The following is a 20,698-nucleotide window of genomic DNA, read 5'->3' as shown; positions in this document are numbered from 1 at the left end:
ATTGTAGATTTAGATAATTTTGTGGGGTAATAGGACACTCGCAAAGTTAAAGTGTCTGTTTACAAATCCAAAACAATTTCAATGATAACTTTATATCTTTTCTCTTTATTTTAAAGAAAGAAACTAGTTATATGTGATACACTTTTAGGATATGATATATAATGTGATATCATGATGTACTGCAACAAAACACTTTTGACTTCTACTGATTTGATATACTATATGCTAAAATAAGTTGATTTTTAATATTTAACATCTAAATAAATAATTTATAGTTATTGTATCATCCATCTTTTTTTAATTGATGAAGGAAAAAAAATCAAAATAAAGAAGACAAAAAGTGTGTAGAATTAGATTATCAAATAAAATAAAATAAAAGATAATTTAAAAAAAAGGGTTACTCAGATGACAAACTTCCTTCACCTAGCTCAGATTTGTTTCTGTAGTCAGCAAGAAAGCAAAAGGTGAGAGTCAGTCGAGGGGAAAAAGGAGAGAATAATTTGTAGATAAATGAAGTTGGAAAAAAAGAAAAATAAATAAAACAAAATGATATAGTACGTTTCTTAATTACTTCTGCTTGTTGTCTACTTTTTTAGTATTTCTATATTTTTAATAATCTAAAAATAATCACCTAATAAATTTATTTTTATATTTAAAAAAAATGAGGAAAGAACAATTAATGGAAGAAAACTAAAACAGAAACACAAGAAATACTTATTCCTTATACGCTTTAGATGACTTCACTAAAAAAAATTATGGCACATGTGCTTTGAAAAGAGTGTCATGATATTATCAAGTCAAAATCTGACATTTAAATCATCACCTTCTCCAACTTTTACTTCCAAATTGAATTTTTCATAGTTTAACTACTCCCAGATTCCAATCTTGATTTGTAAGAGAAAAAATCAGTAAACTAATTTATTTTTTTTAAAAATAAAACTGAATAACTTTAATTTAAAAATAAAACGTCAAATAGGAAAAAGAGAAAAAGAAAAAAAAATGAAGGAAGCCATGGATGCTCAAGAAATATGAGTAAACTAATGATGGTAGGGAAGATGAGAAAAATAATTTGAAAAATTTAAAACTATTCTTAATAAAGTTATAAAAAAATAATAATTAATACATGAGTTTTTATAGTTTTTTTCAATAAGGCAAATTGGAAGTACCAAATGGCAATTTTACATTTGTAGGAAGTTGTATCAACAGTCCTTCACGCGCCCATGTGCTGTGACAACACGAGTGGTGTTAAAATTAGTCAAAACGGTATATTTATTGTAGATTTAGATAGTTTTGCGGGGTAATAGGACACTCACAAAATTAAAATGTCTTTTTGAAAATCCAAAACAACTTCAATGGTGATTTTATATCTTTTCTCTTTATTTTAAAGAAAGAAACTAATTATATGTGATACACTTTTAGGATATGATATATAATGTGATATCATAATGTACTGCAACAAAACACTTTTGACTTCTACTGATTTGATATAATATGCTAAAATAAGTTGATTTTTAATATTTAACATCTAAAGAAATAATTTATAGTTATTGTATCATCCATCTTTTTTTAATTGATGAAGGAAAAAAATCAAAATAAAGAAGACAAAAAGTATGTAGAATTAGATTATCAAATAAAATAAAAAAATAAGATAATTTTTTTTGATGACAAACCTCCTTCACGTAGCTCCAATTCGTATCTGTAGTCAGCAAGAAAGCAAAAGGTGGAAGTCAGTCGAGGGGAAAAAGGAGAGAATAATTTGTAGATAAATGAAGTTGGAAAAAAAGAAAAATAAATAAAACAAAATGATTTAGTACGTTTCTTAATTACTTCTGCTTGTTGTCTACTTTTTTAGTATTTCTATATTTTTACTAATCTAAAAATAATCACCTAATAAATTTATTTTATATTTTTTAAAAAATGAGGAAAGAACAATTAATGGAAGAAAACTAAAATCGAAACACAAGAAATACTTATTCCTTATATGCTTTATATAACTTCACTAAAAAAAAATCATGGCACGTGTGCTTTGGTAAGGTCACAATGACGTCAAATAAAAAAAGAGTGTCACGATATTTCAAGTAGGACTACCAAAATAAATTCAAAAATAGATAACCTGATTAATCACTTCAAAATTTATTGAATTTGGCTTAAACCAATTTAAATCGAATCAAGATAATTTAAAATTTTCAAGTAATTATGTTGGATGGGTATCAAAATAAAAAAGTATACTCACGTTTCATGCATGTGACTTCACAAACAAATCAGAGCACACGTCACGATGATATCAAAATGACTTCAGATCTAAAAAGAGCGTTATGGACGATTCAAGTAATTATTTTGGGTGTGAAACAAAGTAAATAAACATGTCCAGATGAATATTTTGCGAAAACGGAAGGAACACTTATGCTTATTACCTGCACGGATCGAATAATACTTTCTATTTCGCTTTATATGATGCTGTTAGGTTGGTACGAAATTTTACATATATGTTTTTAAAATTATAATATAAATAAATCATTATTACTTGTATTGTGATAATCATGGTATTAAGGATATAATTAATATTTTCATAAAATCAAATCACTTTTAAATATATCTGAATATCGTTATTATTAAGATTAATTTCTAGACACGTGTGTTGTACATGTAGCCAATATTAATCAGTACGACTTTTTTAAAATTACCATACTTTTATTCCTAATCTCTTCCAAATAGATCATTGTTCTTTGTTGCATTTTCTTAACCATTTGGCTTTTGCATAATTTGATTATAACAAGCCTCACTGAAACTTTTCCACATTTTCACCTTAAATGGACCTATTCGATGCAAATACGGACTAATCAAGCCTCAATGCAGGGCTAGGTTGAAGCTCTAAAACCGTCTGCAAAAAACTAACAATACCATCTATAAAACATGTGCCTCATGAAACTTTCCCCTTAAATGGGTCGACGATTTAAATATAAACTAATTGAGCCTAATGTGAGATTGTCCACACACAATTAACAATACAACTTACGTTAAAACAAGAGACTCATGCATATTTTATGCATTTACCCCTTAATTGAACAAGCGGTGCAAATACGACCAAATCGAGCCTCAATATGGCCCAGTCCCAAGCTCTAAAACCTTTCCCACAAAGCTAAAAATACAACCTATAAACCAAACATCATCCTTTTTAATAAAAAAGAAAATGTCCTCCATCTCTCTCATCAATCGTTTAGTAAATTATAGGTACATATATTTAAATAGCTACAAATATATGGAGGTGACATCGAAGTAAATTTCATCTCTCGAAGGGCTAACCCCAACTGAAGCCAGGTCAATGATTTTTACTCATATCCTTTTCACCTTATCACCCTATTTGTGAATAGTATTTTTGTAAGTAAATAATTTATACACTTATAAATTAAAAAATAATCTCAACATAATTAATACATATATAATAAATATCTGCATTACTATCATATCATATTTAATACTATTCTTGTACACGCTTACACACCCTACCAAATGACGGTTAAATCTTTTGATAAAGAAAGCAGACCCGACTTGAATGTCAATGGGAAAGTTATTCCAAAAATGGATGGAGCAAAGACTTGAAGAATCTAATTTTAATAATAAGCGGATTATTGGAAAAAAAAGAAGAAGAAAGATATGATGAAAAGAAAACAACTCAAAGTGGAGGGGATTTGAATGGGTTAAATAGTTGTATTTTGTAAAGTGAAATGGATATTTAAAATAGTGGATGATTTATTTTGATAAAAATTGTAAGAATAAATTAGCATAAAAGTATAATGAAAAAAAGTATATTTAAATCTGAAAATATAACGAGAGGAACATATTTGTATCAAATTTAAGAATTTGTATGGCAAAATTATGAACTTGTTTTTATCAATAAAATCACTAGAGTTAAAATTTTATCAACTAAATTTAGTTATCATCATTAAGAAAGTGTTAGGCACAACAAAGTAAATTATTATTTTTATGTTATCTAAACAAGAACCCCAAAAATTGAAAAATAAAATAAAGAAAATTATACCATAATATAACTTGATAATGAAGCACACGGACGAGATAATCAAGTTATTAGTACAAGGAGAAATAGCAGAGAAAATAACATAAATAGTCTGTTAACTATAGAAATAGGTCTAAAATGGCTCTTTAACTATACATTCTATTTAACATATTTATTTTTACCTATTTAAAAATTTATCAGTTTTGATCCCTTAACTATACACTTATTGATTTTAGTTCCTTAACTATAACCTTACCAAATTTAGTTATTTAAATATTCAAAAACTTATCAGTTTGATCTTTGTCCATTTTTAATATAAAATAGCTTAGGTTCATATCAATGGGAATTTTCATGATATAAAATGTTTAACCTAATTTTTAAGTTTTTTCTCTATCCAACCATGTTTCTTCAAATTACTCTTATGAAAAGAACAATAATATCAACGATTCAAAATAAAATTACTGAAGAAAGAAGATAATAGTAAAACCTCTATACATTAATACTCAATAAATTAATAATCTCTCTAAAATAATATTTTCCTCCGGTTCCTACTTGGGCTAATGGAAAAAAATCATCAATTTCGATAAGATAATATATTTCTAGAAGACCCCTACATAAATATATGGTCCCATTAATATCATAATTAATAATTCTTTAAAAGTACAAATGTATCTAAGACAATTAGTAAAATATGATTTTATTGTGTTATTGTTTTCTTAAAATTTAAATCTAGTTGAAGTTCATTTCTAAATTTTCTTATTGCATCCAAGAGCACCGATGTTGTCATTTCAAACTGTATCATAAAATTGTGAAAAGTTCTACATGCGATAAGTGTTTCCTTACACGTAACTGGTTCCTAAGGTATAGTATTATCTTCAACTTCATCATCAACATTGCTTTTCGGTGGTATATATCTACAACTTCTTCTATGTTCCGGAGCTCTTAACATGTTTCACTTTCACCAGGATAATCCAGCAGGTTATTGACAACCATTTTATTGTGCTAAATGAGATCATTAATCAATGACCTCAAGTTTCATTAATGACGTTTTCACAAGTAGGTTCATTCAAATTATCATAAATTGCATCCCCCAAACGAATTTTACAGTGTCAAAAACAATTTGTTATTATCTCTTGCCGAACATTTTTTGTCCAAACAGAGATTGCAAATTGACAGCAGCCTAAAACATTAATCTTTACTGGATCAGTTTGTCTCCCTTCTTTTAATGTCCTACGATAAAATTTGTTCGATAATATATAGTGAGAACTCTTATTCTCCTAACATCACAAGGTTCAAATTAGTAATATACAATCATTTTGATGTATTCGTTATATTTTACATATAGGTTTTTTTTTTTATGTGAAATCAATAAATATGATACATAAATTAGTACGATAGAAATGACCATATAAGTTTTTTTACGTATAAGTTTTTTTATGTGAAATGACCATATATCTTTTTTCACTGAAGGAAGTGAAAAAATTAATTTTCATTTAATTTTTTAAATATGTTTTTTAGAAAAAAAAATATAATCCTCCTCACACATAATGTTTTGATTTTTTCTTTTGTTTCAACGACTAATTTAAAGTTATTATTTTGATGAGCAAATTTATTTATGTTTCATTAATTTTGCATAGATGATCCATTTTTTTCAAATACAAAAACTAAATAACAATGTAGTCGAAAAAATTATTTTATATTATAATATAGCCACAAAAAATTAGTTTTAAAATTCTCTTTATACTAATTAAGGAACGAAAAAATAATAAAATAAAAATAAGGAACTAAAATAATTGAAAATCAAAGATGTCAAAAAATAATTTTTGTATAAAAAATTAAAATATACCTTGAACTTTGTTATAACTTCATATATACACCTACATAATTTTTTATAAAAAAATCAGAAGTCAAAAATATAAAGTTAAAATTATTTTTTCACTTCCTTAAGGGTATAAGCTCATTTTGTAACGGTAGAGGTATATGCGATCCGTTTGATTACCAATAAGGATATGGATGGGTCACTTTCATAACAAGGGACATATCAACTTCAAATGACAAAGTTGAGCGAGTATATCGGACTTTTTTTCCTTTTCACTATATAATCAACAGAATTGTTCTAAAAGTATTTTTATATAATCTAGACTAATATTATTGGAGACGGAGGTGGTGGTGGGATGGAGCTACGAAGGTAGGTGATGTGTGTTGGAACGGTGAGGAGAACACAATCAATATTTAGGGGAAACTACCGAGCATTTCTTCATGAGCCGTAAAATTTCTCGCTTTGAACTGTAGCAACACTGCAGCTTTTAACATGCTTGAAAAACATTTTCCTCCGTACCGAACGCACCGGGGGTAACGTAGTAAATTACAATCAAGCTAGCCAAGATGGAATCCTCAACAAAGGCATGAGAGGTACTCACAAGTGAAGGTGAATCCAGAAAATCTAGAAAAAAATGCAGTCAAATAAGTGTAATCTTACTATACGTATTGTTTTCTTTTCTACTGTGTTTTTGCATATGTGACAGGTAAAACTGAACCTGCAGAACCCACCCTAGATATGCTCATAAGACAATCAATTAGCTGATATGTATTGATTGTCCCAAGATTAAAGCAATTATTAACACATAAGTGTTGATCATATTGGACCATCCAAAGTTGTGACACTTTCCAGTGCAGATTAAGCAACACCAAGATCAAGTTAAGTAGTTAATGGTCCATTGCAGTGATGGTAAAGTGAATTATTTAGCAGAAAAAGTGCTGAAGTCGCAATGCAATCTCAATGGATACCCCATATGAATTCTGTTACTGTAACCTTTTAAGAAATTATGTTCCCTAATCATATTTTTAAGTAAAGTTTCGAACATGATCCCCGTTCTCAAAAACTGAAAAAGGGAAAGGAGAAACAACAAAGAAATTTACCACAAAAGATACTGCTAAAGAATCAAACAGAGTGCACAAAGGCCAGCCTTCGTTTTCACATAATTGAACAGTGATGTATCAAAGTACACCAGCCATACACTAATCGAAGTAATCCCTAGGAAAGTCCAGACTGAAGAACCTTACATATTATAGGATGACTATGCCGAGCAGTTTAAAAACATTCGTTTCATTGAAAACACGAGTTAAAAGTTCTAGACTATTTTGCGAACATATCAGATCAAGAATAAAGTGCACGAATATACTGAAACATCTCAAGAAAGAAGCATACCTTAGTGTCTAGTTGCTGCAATTTGAAGTCTCGCGTTTTTTCTTAGCCAGGATCATAACCACAAATTTACCATAAAAGGTCTAACAATCAAAATTCGGATAATGAAACACAGTATTAGATTGGGAAAAGATTGATACTGGAGCCTGAAGACATAAAGTGCAGTTAAACTAATAACACACATAAAGCAACTACCACTACTACAGTAGTGACATAATTAAAATCTAAAAAGCTAGCAAGTGAAATGATTCCAATATACAAATATAAATTCATTAGATTTCTTTTAATAAGCTTATTGTAGGAAACAGTATCTTCTTATAATATATGATCATTAGGCCTGCTTCAGTATAAAATATGTTTTACAGATAAACAACATTACTCCTATTTCTTAACCTTTCGAGTCTTTTTGGGTCCAGGCACTTCCATTGTACCTACAGAGCATCCACATCTCCCTCGAAATATCAGTACAGCTCTTCCATTAGGAGGTGCCATCCTTTTAAGCTCAGCTTCCAATTCTTTATGATGATCGCGAGGTAACTCGAATAATCCCTTCTTATTAACTCCATCTTTTGCTGCTACAAGATTTGAGTTCTTAACACAATCTTGTGTCTCTAATTGAATATCAAATTCAGCAGCTTTCTTAAGCCCACGACAACCTGGTTTCCCACATCTCCTGCCAGTACATACAGCAACTGCACAAAGAGCTATTCCAGCAAATAAAATACTAAGTCCTAAACAGATGTATAAACCTGGAGCTTCAAAAATCTCTTCTTTCAATTCAGAACTGATCAATCTGAAAAATTCAACAATTTTATTCACCAAAAGATTAACAGAAGGATACAGCAAAACCCCACAAGCACCAATCACTGCAATCAAAATCATTACATCAATCAAAGCATAACGAGATTGCTGACAACCAGAATGATTAGGCATGTTCTTTTTCTTTTGGATTTGATTGATTTTCCCCAATTGATGGGATAGCCACTGTTATTTCTTGGTCAACTGGCAGTAGAGAACTTCCACAACAGACCATTTGGGGGTTAAATCAAGAAACTGAAAAAAAAAATCCAATCTTTAACTTAAATCAACACAAAATTACACAATCCAGATCAACCCATTCAGTGAAAACTCATGTATTTCAAGATTTAGGAAGAAAAAAGACTGAATTTTTTTACAGTTACCGAAAGGATACGGTGCTTTTGGGGTAGCAGAGACGGCAAGGAAGATTTTTAACAAGTCAATAGTTAAACCAAATTTAGCACAAAGCGTGTAAGTTTACTTCGTATGGAAGGGTTCATTTCTTGTATTGAACAATAACTACACGCCATGGATTTTATTTTTATTTATTTATTTATTTACTTTTCATATCTATTTGGGCTAAATGGGCTAATTTTGGTCCCACATTTTTAATTTCTTTTACAAAAAAAGCCCAGATTTTACTTAATTTGGATCCTTTTGGAAAAAGAGATTTTTGAAAAGCTCTTTTTCAAAAACAAAAAAAAAAAACAAAGTTTTATTCATTACCAAAATTGAAAAAAGAAATGTTTAAATGCTTGACTTTTTCAAACTTACCGTTTGTGCAAATTTGAAGTTGAAGTGGGACTAACAAAATTACAAGAAAATTATAAAATGACTAAAATACCTTTAGTTACAAATATGGCTCGTAAGTTAGATAGTAAAGTAAGGTTTTGTGCAAAAAAAAAAAAAAAAAAGTTGATTACATATTTTAATTTCAAATACAGAAATTTTGTTTGTTAATTTTTAATTGGAAATATTGTATAGTTTTAAGAAATTTTAATACATGATATTAATTAATTAATTAGCTGACAAAACAAAATATATATTTGTAAGGGTGACTCGACAATGTTAAAAAAAAGATACATGTCTTAGGCCACAAATTTAAGGGGCCTCACTTTTTTTTATAATAATAGGTTATGAGTTATTATTTTCTAATAAATATTGAATAATATTTGTAGAAAAAGTAAACATTTCATGAAAAAATGAAGATATTATTAGAAGAAATTTGACATAGTTTGAGTACTATATCTTATGAAAAATAATTTAAAATAAGAATGGTTATATTATGAAGTGAAAATTAGAAGAAATAAATTATATAAAAGTTATTGACAATTTAAGTTTGAATTAAATGGAGAAAAAAAAATTTGAATAGTGCTTTTGTTTTACTTGATTTGGTATTTAGAAAAATATCGACTACACTAGGATTGGTTTCATACAGTTAATAGGGTTTTCTTATAAGGTTCTCATAATTTTTATTTTTTAACATTATTGTTTCAATTTTTACTTAGAATTTTAAATGACCCAATAAATTAAAGATTATAGTCCACAATAGTAGTAACTCTAATAAAACTCAAATTAGAACCAAATCAATACTAAAGCTAACAAAAAAGAAATGATTCTAACACTCACCATGACAATAATGTTAAATATTTGTTCTTTAGTTTATTGAAAATACGCATTTAGTCATGTACTTAATACTTGTCCGACTTATTTTAACATGATTTAGTACTTTAAAATTATAATCATTATATTATGACTTATTTGCAATATTTGTTTTATGCGATTTCATTATTATTTTTTATTAAATATTTTAGAGTCATCACTTGTATAATATATTGTGTTATTTTCTTAAAAAACACTTTTTATAGTTGTATATCGTTAGAACAAAATAAATATTTAAGGCACGAATTGATTATACAATTTATATAAAATATTTTACCATTAAAATCCAAAGATCTGAAAAATCCTAAAATAAAATAAAATAAACTACTGTTGATAAACTCGAAATTAATTTAATTTAGCTTATAAATTTAAAAATCCTAACACGAATGTAGATTAATTTGTACAGTGATCCAGATAAGTGGTTAACGCTATAGATAACAGTCCATAAAGGTTGTCACTAATCGAGAGTTCTACCACATCCATAAATTATTCATACCACTTAACATTATCATTTTCTTTGTACATGTCCTCTTGTTTTATCTTTGTGATACTGCAATTCTATGGAGACAAAAGATTACAATATGAACATCTTAGCTTGGTGTGCATCATAATGCATATGGTACTAGTGATTCAAAGTTACATATCATATTATATTGGGATAATGCATAAGTATCTCCTCAATCTATGCCCGAAATCTCAGAGACACGTTTATACTATACTAAGGTACTATTACCTGAACTTATTTTATTAATAATTCTCTACCCTTTTTGGCATACGTGGCACTATCTTGTGGGGCCAACGTTGGTTGACTTTTTTTTTCCAAGCTAGTGCCACGTTGGCAAAAAAAGAGTAAAAAATTACTTATAAAATAAGTTCAGAGAGTAATACAACCTTAATATAGTATAAGTGTGTCTCTGAGAGTTCGAGCATAGATTGAGGGGTGCTTGCGCATTTCCCCTATTATATATATATATATGCATATGCAAAAGAGCATTTTGAAACATTTAGTAGAACATTTTGAAACATTTAATAACTCTTTTGGTACATTCTTCATTTTAGAAGGGGGAGGATATGACATTACGACCTTCGTCAAATCTCAGTTTTCGTTTTGATCTAGCATTTTAATAAATCAAAATTATAGTCAGTACTTTTAGCTAAATCGATGGTATACCCTCTCACAAATAAGATTTATTCTTGAAAATATCTTTTGACGGTACGAATTCGTAGTAACTAAGACATAAAAATTAAAATGAAGGTTCGTTGTTACGCCTTTGACAATATCGGAAGTGATCACTAAGACCTAAGATATGATAATTGCCTTTGTCGGTACCAGAAATGATAATAAGAAATTGAAAATATGGTACTGGAAGTGTGTTTTAATACTATCTAGTACGAAAATTTTTATTTTGTATGAGGTATGTCAAATCATACTTGTATGAGTAAATGGGATGGGACCCATCTATCAAGTGACAAGTGACATCTATTAAGTCGAAAGAAGTCTTTTAAAAACTTAATAAATGTCACTTGTCACTTGGAAGATGGATCTCATCACATTTATTAATTAAATAATGCCTCATAAACAAGTATGATTTGACATACCTCATACAAAATAAATTTTTTTTAACAAATATAACAGAAGCATAGAACACTTTTTCCACATCTTAGTTAAAAGCACAATTAACCATTCATTGTAGCTTAAAGAGATGACAAACTCACTTCATAGCTTTGACATCAACATCAGAATCAAGAGGTTTTTCATCACCTGCCAAGGTTGGTCCGATACAAATTCAAAGCATAGAAAGGTGATATAACACCACATACTAGAAGCAGTTGACGTATTCACAGTTGCATTTTTCACAAATTTGTAAATTGTATTCTAACAACCTGAGACCAAATATCAATATTTTTATTTCTCTAAAAAAAAAAAAAGGGGGAAAAGAATGTGGGAGGTAATAAGCACTTACATGCTCTGAATTGAAATGTTCATATTTCATCAATTTGTAACAATCAGCCCTAGTATGACCCTTCATATTGAAGAAATTATAATATTTCTTCTGATATTGATGACCTCTTAAACTAGATAATTGTCCTAATCCTGAACCTCTAATTGAATACATAGTGGTGACATCGTTTTCTGCAACATAAAAACATGAAGGTTTCATTCAACCTGCAACAACACAATTCCCTCCAACAAACATTTTGACTTTCATCCTGTATTAGTATATCATACGCTTGATTCACACTAGGACTCATCATTAAAATTTGAGATCTTGTCTAAGCATAATCATCGTTTAGCTCCATAAGGAACTGAAATAACTTTTGCCTCTCTAAATGTTCTACAAAATCTTTCGATCTCTCACAAGTACACGTAGGAAATGGAATAATCAAATTATGTTCATCCCAAAGATCTTTCAGTTTAAAATAATAACTGAAACAATTGATACACCTTGAACTGCAGTTGTTATTTCCTTATGTAAGTGGTAAGCTCAAGAATTGTTTACCTTGTCAAATCTCTCTTTAAGGTCGTTCCAAATGAGATAAACATCAAAACTAAAAAGGATTCCATTAAGAAGGTCTGATTGTACGTTGCTCATTAACCATGAAACCACAATAGCATTGCATCTCCCATCTTCTCTGTGGATCTCCCTCATAGATGTTTCTTGTAATATTTCCATCGATGAATTTCAATTTGTTTCTTCCTAGAAGTGCTAACTTCATAGCTCGGCTCCAAAGCATGTAATTCACCATGCATTTGAGCTGACTTTCAATTGAAAGTGAACCTAGTGCATCAGAAGGATGCAAATACAATGTATGATTGTAATCGATGATGTTGCTCCCCATGAATCTGAATCTTCTTCAAAATGCGCAACAATCAATGGTAGGAAAAATGAATCTCCCAATCCTCTGTATTTTGTACTCCTCCGAGAACCCTTAGATCCACACTTACTCTGATACCATGTAAATTAACATTGATCCATTGATTTGATACTACTCCATGACATGGAGCTTGAGAGAAAGATGAAGAAGAAAGAGAGAAGATATTATTGAAATGAATTGAGTATTACAGCTGTACAAATTACTTATATACAATTTGTAGATTGGTTAACTAACTATCAGACTAACTATAATTATTACCTAACTACACTATTAGCTAACTAATTAACACCTGTCAGTCAACTAAGTAATAATTAGTTACACCAACTGCACTATATTTAAAAATACTCATGCACATAATTTAGCAAATAGAGTAAACTAGCGACCCTGCTATTTGTTTTTTTGAAAATGTTTCATCATTTACCAACCTTTTAAAAAAACAATGGTACGTGTAAATGTTAAAACTTTTACTAGTTATTTTAAATATTTCATTGTAAACTTGAAGCAAATGTGCTCTCTATGATCACCTGTAATGAGATTAGAACTTAGCCTAAAGAAAAAGGACACTACATCCTAAAAAATTGCATTTCGTCCGTTTAATTAAAAAAAAATAGATTTTGCATGGATTACCCAACCATTCTCAAATTTAATGCATGGATTACTCAGTCATTCTAAAGAAGAAAAAATCTAACAAAACAAGTAATTTTTGTTATTAAAGATTAATACACAAATATTAATGAGCAGAGATTTTGTATGACTCACACCAACAATTTTGTAGATAATGAGGGCAAACAGGTAGATAATTTACCAACGATTCTGGAACAAGACAAGTTAGGATCGCGGTTCAAAGTGTTGGGAAAATGCGGATAAACATAAAAATATAGATGGCAAAGGTAATGGAAATAAAATGGGAAAATAACGACACCAAGAATTTTACGTGAAAATCCTTTTAAAGGGAAAAATCACTGACCAAGAGGAGCAACTGATATCACCATTGTAAGGAATTTTACATTATGTAGTCACGAATACGATACTCGAAGTGACTACTACACACTCAAAAGAAACAACACTCTTTTGGTCTCCACCTTACTAAAATATCGCTCACACTCTATTTTTCTTCACAGACTATTTTTCTTGTATAGTCGCAATACCTCACTTTGCTCTCAAAATGATTTCTTCTCTCTAACTTGGTGTGTTCTACAAATGAGCAAGAATGTGCTATTTATAAAAGGAGAAAATTATATCTATGTCACTAATGATATGGATATATGTAGCACAGTTAAAATTTTTTTTTTTACAAATCTTACCAATTTGCGAACTACCAAATCTTTATTTTCAAATAGTTAGTGAAGACGTCATAATAAATTTTCTTTGGGAGAAAAATAAAAAATCAGTGAGGAAAAAGGAGGGAATGTTTTATTCTTTACGGCGATATTGTGAAAATTGGAGGCTCATTGCTGAGAGTCTAAAATAGGAGTATTTGTTAAATTCAAAGTATTAATTAATGTTCATAATTCATTAATTATATATTGATAAGGAAAACAATAAAATCTTTTCTAGTGAAGTTACGAGTATGATAATAATTTATGAATATTTTTTAAATAGATATTTCTACCTAAAATTTAGTATGTTTATGATATAATGATATTAATGATAATCATTACAAATATCTTTACTATTTTATTTTATATATAACTCGTTTCTTACAAGGTACTACTATTACAATACAATATTTGAGTATGAATATTCTGAAAGATATAAAGTCAATACTGAAGTTGTTTCGAATTTTTAAAAAGACAACTCAACTTTGTAACTATTCTATTACTTAACTAAATAATTTTGAATAGATATAATTATATCAGTTTTCATCCACCTGACATGGAGAGTGGTGTGCACTTTCTCAAAGAAAGTGAGCAACCTATAATAAATAATATAATTTTATTTTTTATAAGTAATTATTATAAAATATATTTTCTTACTTTCCTTGTTATTTTAACTTTTTTTTCTTTTTTATTAAATCTCTCTCTTTCTTCTTTCTTCTTAAAAAAATTTTCTCATCTCTATTCATCAGAGTTTCTTACTTTCAATGTCATTATTCTTATCACAACTTCACCTTCCTTTTTTATTATTGTTAGTTTTACTCTATTTAATTTTAAAATTTTATCTAAATATATTCTTAATTTCTAACAATTTGATAAACCCATTAGATTTCAAGATGATTAGGAAGTATCATATAGTTTTTTTTATTCAATTAAGTTCTTTTAATTTTTGGGAAATTAATTGATTCTTTTAAAATTATCATTTCTAATTTTGAATTTATATGAAAATGAGTAGTTTATGATATCTTCTAAATTTTCTTAGAAAAATAATTAATTTTGCTATCAATAATTCAATAAATTCTAAAAAATAATATGAATTCTATAAAAAAATTTGACCAGAAAAAGAAAAAGAAAATAAAAAAATAGGAGTAGGACTCAATTTGACATGGGGTATAGGAGGTGGGAAAAAAAAGATAATAGAGGAATGAGTCACTTGAAAGTGGGAGGTGGAGATGAAGCGAAATTTAGGATAAATCAAAATTAAAAGTCAAAAAGTAAGAGATAGAAATAAAGTAAAAAAAAAGAAGATAAAATAAAAACATAAGATAAAAAAAATACATTTGAAATAAAATTAAACACGAGTCATATAATGATTGGTGTGTGAAGACACTTGCTTCTTAAATTTTGGGGCTGATCGAAAAATGATATAATAATATATGTTCAAAATTGTTTAGTAGGATAATAGGACAGTTGCAAAGTTAAAGTGTCTTTTTGCAAATTCGAGACAATATCAGTGGTGATTTTATGTCTTTTCTCTATTCTGAAATAACTTATTCACTATGTATATAAGATAATTTATTCTATGACTATAATATAAATTATGGGATAAGCTAACTTAAACCAGATAACCAAATAAGACATTAGAATTTTATTATTGTTCTATTTCAAAATTTTATTTTTACCCCTCATACCAAACTGCTCTTTATAGTAATTTTACAAAGAATATAATGTTATAATCAATACTCCCTCTATCTCTATTTAGTAGTTCGCTTTAAAAATGACACACATATTAAGATATCAATAATTAGCATATGAAGTTATAATTTTACCCTTATTAATTATGGTTTCAAGAATGATGAATTAAAACTTGGAAATTTTCAAGAAGTTTAAATGAGGGTATAATAGGAAAAAGAATTGTTCTTTTTTTATTTGTCAAAATGGACAAGTAAATAGGGACAATTAAAAAAGAAAATATAAACAAGTAAATAGGGACAGAGGGAGTAACATTATTGTTATAAGTAGAATATTATTATAAAGAATTAAGAAAATTATAATATAAAAACTTGATTCTCAAGAAAATAGTATAAAGAGGTTTTACTTTAGTTTGAATCTATATAGCTTAATTTAATTTTTTTTTTTTATGATTGGCATTGCTACCCGTACTCTTTCAATGAAAAAGAAAATTATATTTTTCCATAACATTAATTATAAGTATTATATTATCATTAATTATAAGTATTATATTAATTATTATTTAAAAAATGTTTAATTTAAAACATAAAATAGATAAATAAAAATAAATGCAAAGACTATGATTTGGTTTTTCTTACTTGAGCATACTATAATTGTACTGGGTATATTTCTGACACTATGATATCAATGAAATTATTCTTATTTAATATTAATTCCGTTGTTTTCATTAATAAAAAAGACCTTTTTGGGTCTTCTTGTATTTATTTTGGAGGAGCATGCTCCTACTGTTTTTCTTAGCTATTCTTGAAACTGTTTATAAGTTTCAACTTATTAAATAATAAATAGAAAGCCTCTTACAAATTTATTATTAAAATATAAGTAATTATTCTACTCTACTTTTAAAAAATTAAAAAATAATTTATCATTTTGCATTTATATTTTATTTTTGCTATTTATAAATGATAATACCATATTTTTTCCTATTTAGATGACTTATAATTACTATCTGTCGTATAGTAAAATTAGTCGTCTATTTGTAATTTCTCGAGGATGCACCATTTAGTACCAAACAAAACATGAACGGAGGAACTAATATCAAAATAATTATTTTGAAAAGTTGATCGTTTGTTCATGTGCAACATTTCCTTTTTTTATATTTCTTAAAAACATTTTCTTAGAAAAAATGTGTTGTATATATAATATATATATATGATGGGCTTACCTTATAAATATACCCTCAATGACTTTGATAGTGTCAAAAATCATTTCTATTAGGAAAAATTACATAAATTAATACATTTTAAAAAATAATTACTGATTTTAGCGATACTTTTTGTTTATTACCATTTATAGCAATGCTTTGTTAAATTTGTAATATGTATTAAACTTGTATTATAAATGAATTAAAAGTGATCAAGTGAGGTAAAAATATTATTGCTATAAATGGTAAATATTTTTTTATTATAGTACATTTATGTAAGTTTCCCTTTCTATTATTGGTGTAAGTATAAAACTTAACGCTAATACACAATACATACTCCTAAATAAATCATCCTATGCATGCACATAATTAAAAATAACAGTATTTTTACCCTAAATCCTAATTAGTTGTTTTAACACTAAATCCTAATTAGTTGTTTTAACACTTGTAATGTTATTTTAATTAATGAATAAGTCAGAGCAATCATTTCAAATCAATATATATATATAAAGGAGAATCATAGAGGAGCTGATGTGGCACCTCTCTAAGGCCTCTATTTCAAAAAAAAGTTTCCTCCTTTTTTTTATTTTTTTCATTTCTTTTCATTAAATAATTTATTTATTAATTAAAAAATTTATTCATATTTATTATTCTAATTATACCTAATGAGTTACAACAAAACCTCCATCTATTTACATTCCCTACTTAAATAATATGTCTCTTCAACTTATTTTTAATTATTCTTATGGTTTACACAAACTATAAATAACAACTTTCTATGTTCAATGATCATTCTCATTTTCTCATTCTTTCTTTTTATTAGTATAGTTTTTTCCTCTTTTACATTTTTTTTCTTCATCTTTTTCATCAATCATGTACTTAATAAGTTCACCATATGATCTTCATATTGATAAAGATCATAGATATATTCTTCAAGATTCATCAAATTGATGTTTGCATTAGTTTGGTACAAGTTTATGAAAATGAAGAAGGAATCATAATTATTTCAAGATTTCATCAAGAAGATGGTCATATTAGTAAAAAAAGTTTGAATGATTTCCAAATATTTTGAAGATTAATTCATTCATGTATTGTTTTGATTATATATTTTTTTATTAGATATATAATTTCATGTTATTCAACAAAAATTAAATTATGAAACTCTACTAATCAACACATTAGAAAGCTCAATTAACATTATTTTCTTCATTTTACTTTGCTCTTATTATTATTATTATTATTATTATTATTATTATTATTATTATTATTATTATTATTATTATTATTATTATTATTATGAATGAAGATGAAAAGTTATACAATTTTATTTTTATGTAATTTTTTCATCAAGTTTTAATTAATATTTCAATTTTTGTCACAGTTGAAAAATATAATATGGCACATGATACATTTCTTATAGCTATTGCATATTGATGCCCCTAAAAAATATATGATGTAGTTTATCATATTAAAAAATAGTCATAGACTAAACAAAAAATAAATTAATCTTTTTTTAGTACTTATAAAAAATTTAATGAATAAATAAATTATTTAATGAAAAGAATGAAGAAAAAAATTTCCCTTAGTCACAATAATTATACTAAAACTAAAAAGTGTAATTTATTTAACTTCTCTTAATTATTGAAAATGAGATACATAAAAAAAAAGTGATGTGACATTTATCTTCTCTTTTTTGACCTTTTTTCTTATTTAAATTAATTAATTTTTTGTAAAAGTAGTTTACTCAATTAATTAAAAATAATTTTTATTAATAGAGGAACATTTACAACAAAAACTTTTCACATACTACTTTATTAGAAGTAAATAATAATCATCCATAACTCACATCTTTCTAATTTCCAATCCTAATAGATTAATTTTCCACTTCTTTTCCTTTTTTTTTTGACCTTCTTCTGATATAATTTCAGAATAACAATTTAAAAAAAAAATATTTTAAGTTATTTTCTCTATATTATTTACTTACAACCAATATATCTTTTTACATATAAAGATAGAATGTTAGAAATAAATAAGATGATGTGGTACATTTCTATCACCTCCGATCAAATTTATCTTTTCTCTAAATTATTTAGCATGTTTTTTATTTTTTCTTCACCAGTGTGATATTGTAAAATATATTTTCAAAATTTCCTCTTCAAATAATTACTTAATAGTATTATTCTGCATAATTGACATTTTTTTATATATGTAACTTTTATTTTAATTGTTAATTAATAATATTCATGACTTCAAAACCTTTCATGTGGATAACCCTCTAAAGTAATTAATGTGCAAGTTATATTGTTTTTCTTATCTTACTTAGTTGCTACAACTAACAAATTTAAAGAGATTTTCTATAGAGTTTTTGAATTTTATTAGTATTTTTAATTTTTTTTATATATTATAAATTTATAAGTAAACTATTAACAGTTTTGGTATATTGCAACTGTCGCTTTTTTCGTTCTGTAATAATAATTATTGTGTTGCTATTTTTTTTTTAATATTGAATGTTTGCTTTTCATCTTAGGTTCATGTTAAATTAAAAAATTAAGTAGAGTATATTGTTAGTTGAAATATAAATATGATACTCCTATTGAATTGCTTATGTAGTGTTGACATGATTTCTCAATATACCGGAGATGATTTTCACCAAAATAAAAGTCAACCTTTTATTATTTTACAAACAAAAGATTCTAAAAGATGTAATTATTTTAGACAAAATAATATAATAAGCATGACTTGAAATTAGTTGTATATTTCCACTCTTGGAATTTCATTCATATATATATGTGATATGTTTTCTAATTTATTAAATTATTGGTTATCAATTTATTTAGAGTAACTTTTTTCATTAATATTTTTTTATGAACACTGTATAATTTAACTCCCTCCTAAAATATAATTTAGAATTCACTACAGCCGCATAAACAAAAAGAAAATCTCCATGAAATTATTTTTCTTTCTTTACATGTTTCTAAAGATAACATACCAAATAAATTATAGGAAATCAATTATATTTAAAATACAAAAAGCATAGATAGTGAACAACAAGTTGAAAAATATAACTTAATGGGTTCAATGATAATAATATTTGACTCAAAATATTTAAACAAAAAATATTATTCATAAATCTAATGAGGTCCGCGCGAAACGCGGATATGTTAACTAGTTTTAATGAATTCTAACCATTAACATTTTGCTGTGTAATATCATTTAAAACTGAATAGGAGGAATATACATTATATACGAACCTAATGATATACTAGTATATATTTATATCATCGTACACTCAAACCCTTATAGCCATGCATGTAAATACTCTCCATTTCAATTTATCAAATATTTTTAAAATTTTGAAAGTCCAACAAGTTTTATATTAGAATAAAAAAACTTTTGAATTTTCATTTTTCATGACTATTTTTAAGTAACTTTTAAATATACTAATTTTTGTTTCAAAATACAAGTTTACATCACAAATGGAATGACGGTACATTATAAATTTAATAAAGAAAGTATTTGTCACGACCCAAAACGTGTCGCGACTTGCACCTACACTTATCCTACTATGTGAGCGAACCAACCAATCTAAACCCCAACATTTTAACCATAATGAACAAAATACGATGCGGAAGACTTAAAACTCATTAACGAAATCAATTAAATAACTTATAAAAATTCAATACTATTTATTCCCAAAACCTGGAAGTCATCACCACAAGAACATCTATCCTCAAATTCTAATCTAAGAGTATCTAAGAAGCTAAAATAAGTAAAAAGCTAGTCCATGCCGGAATCTCAAGGCATCAAGACATGAAGAGGAAGATCCAGTCCAAGCTAGAAGCAATAGCTCACCCTGAAATCTGGCTTGATGAAGACTGGCTAGAGTTGCGGTTGAGTTGAAGACGATGGCACGTTTGCTGCACTCCACAAAT

The 20,698-nt window shown here is 27.0% G+C and overlaps 1 protein-coding gene across 1 annotated transcript; it reads right to left on the bottom strand.

Annotated features, from left to right (window-relative positions):
• Nucleotides 1–7,465: 7,465 nt before the first annotated feature.
• On the bottom strand, nucleotides 7,466–8,540 carry LOC107009426 (uncharacterized protein At5g19025). Its single transcript, XM_027914308.1, is given in 2 exon segments — nucleotides 7,466–8,199; nucleotides 8,201–8,540. Coding segments are annotated over 2 exon segments (651 nt in total). The 5' UTR covers nucleotides 8,254–8,540; the 3' UTR covers nucleotides 7,466–7,601.
• Nucleotides 8,541–20,698: the final 12,158 nt, after the last annotated feature.

Source organism: Solanum pennellii, chromosome 2, assembly GCF_001406875.1.
Source record: "Solanum pennellii chromosome 2, SPENNV200".
Classification (NCBI taxonomy): Eukaryota; Viridiplantae; Streptophyta; class Magnoliopsida; order Solanales; family Solanaceae; genus Solanum; species Solanum pennellii.
This window is presented reverse-complemented; position numbering and strand designations above follow the sequence as displayed.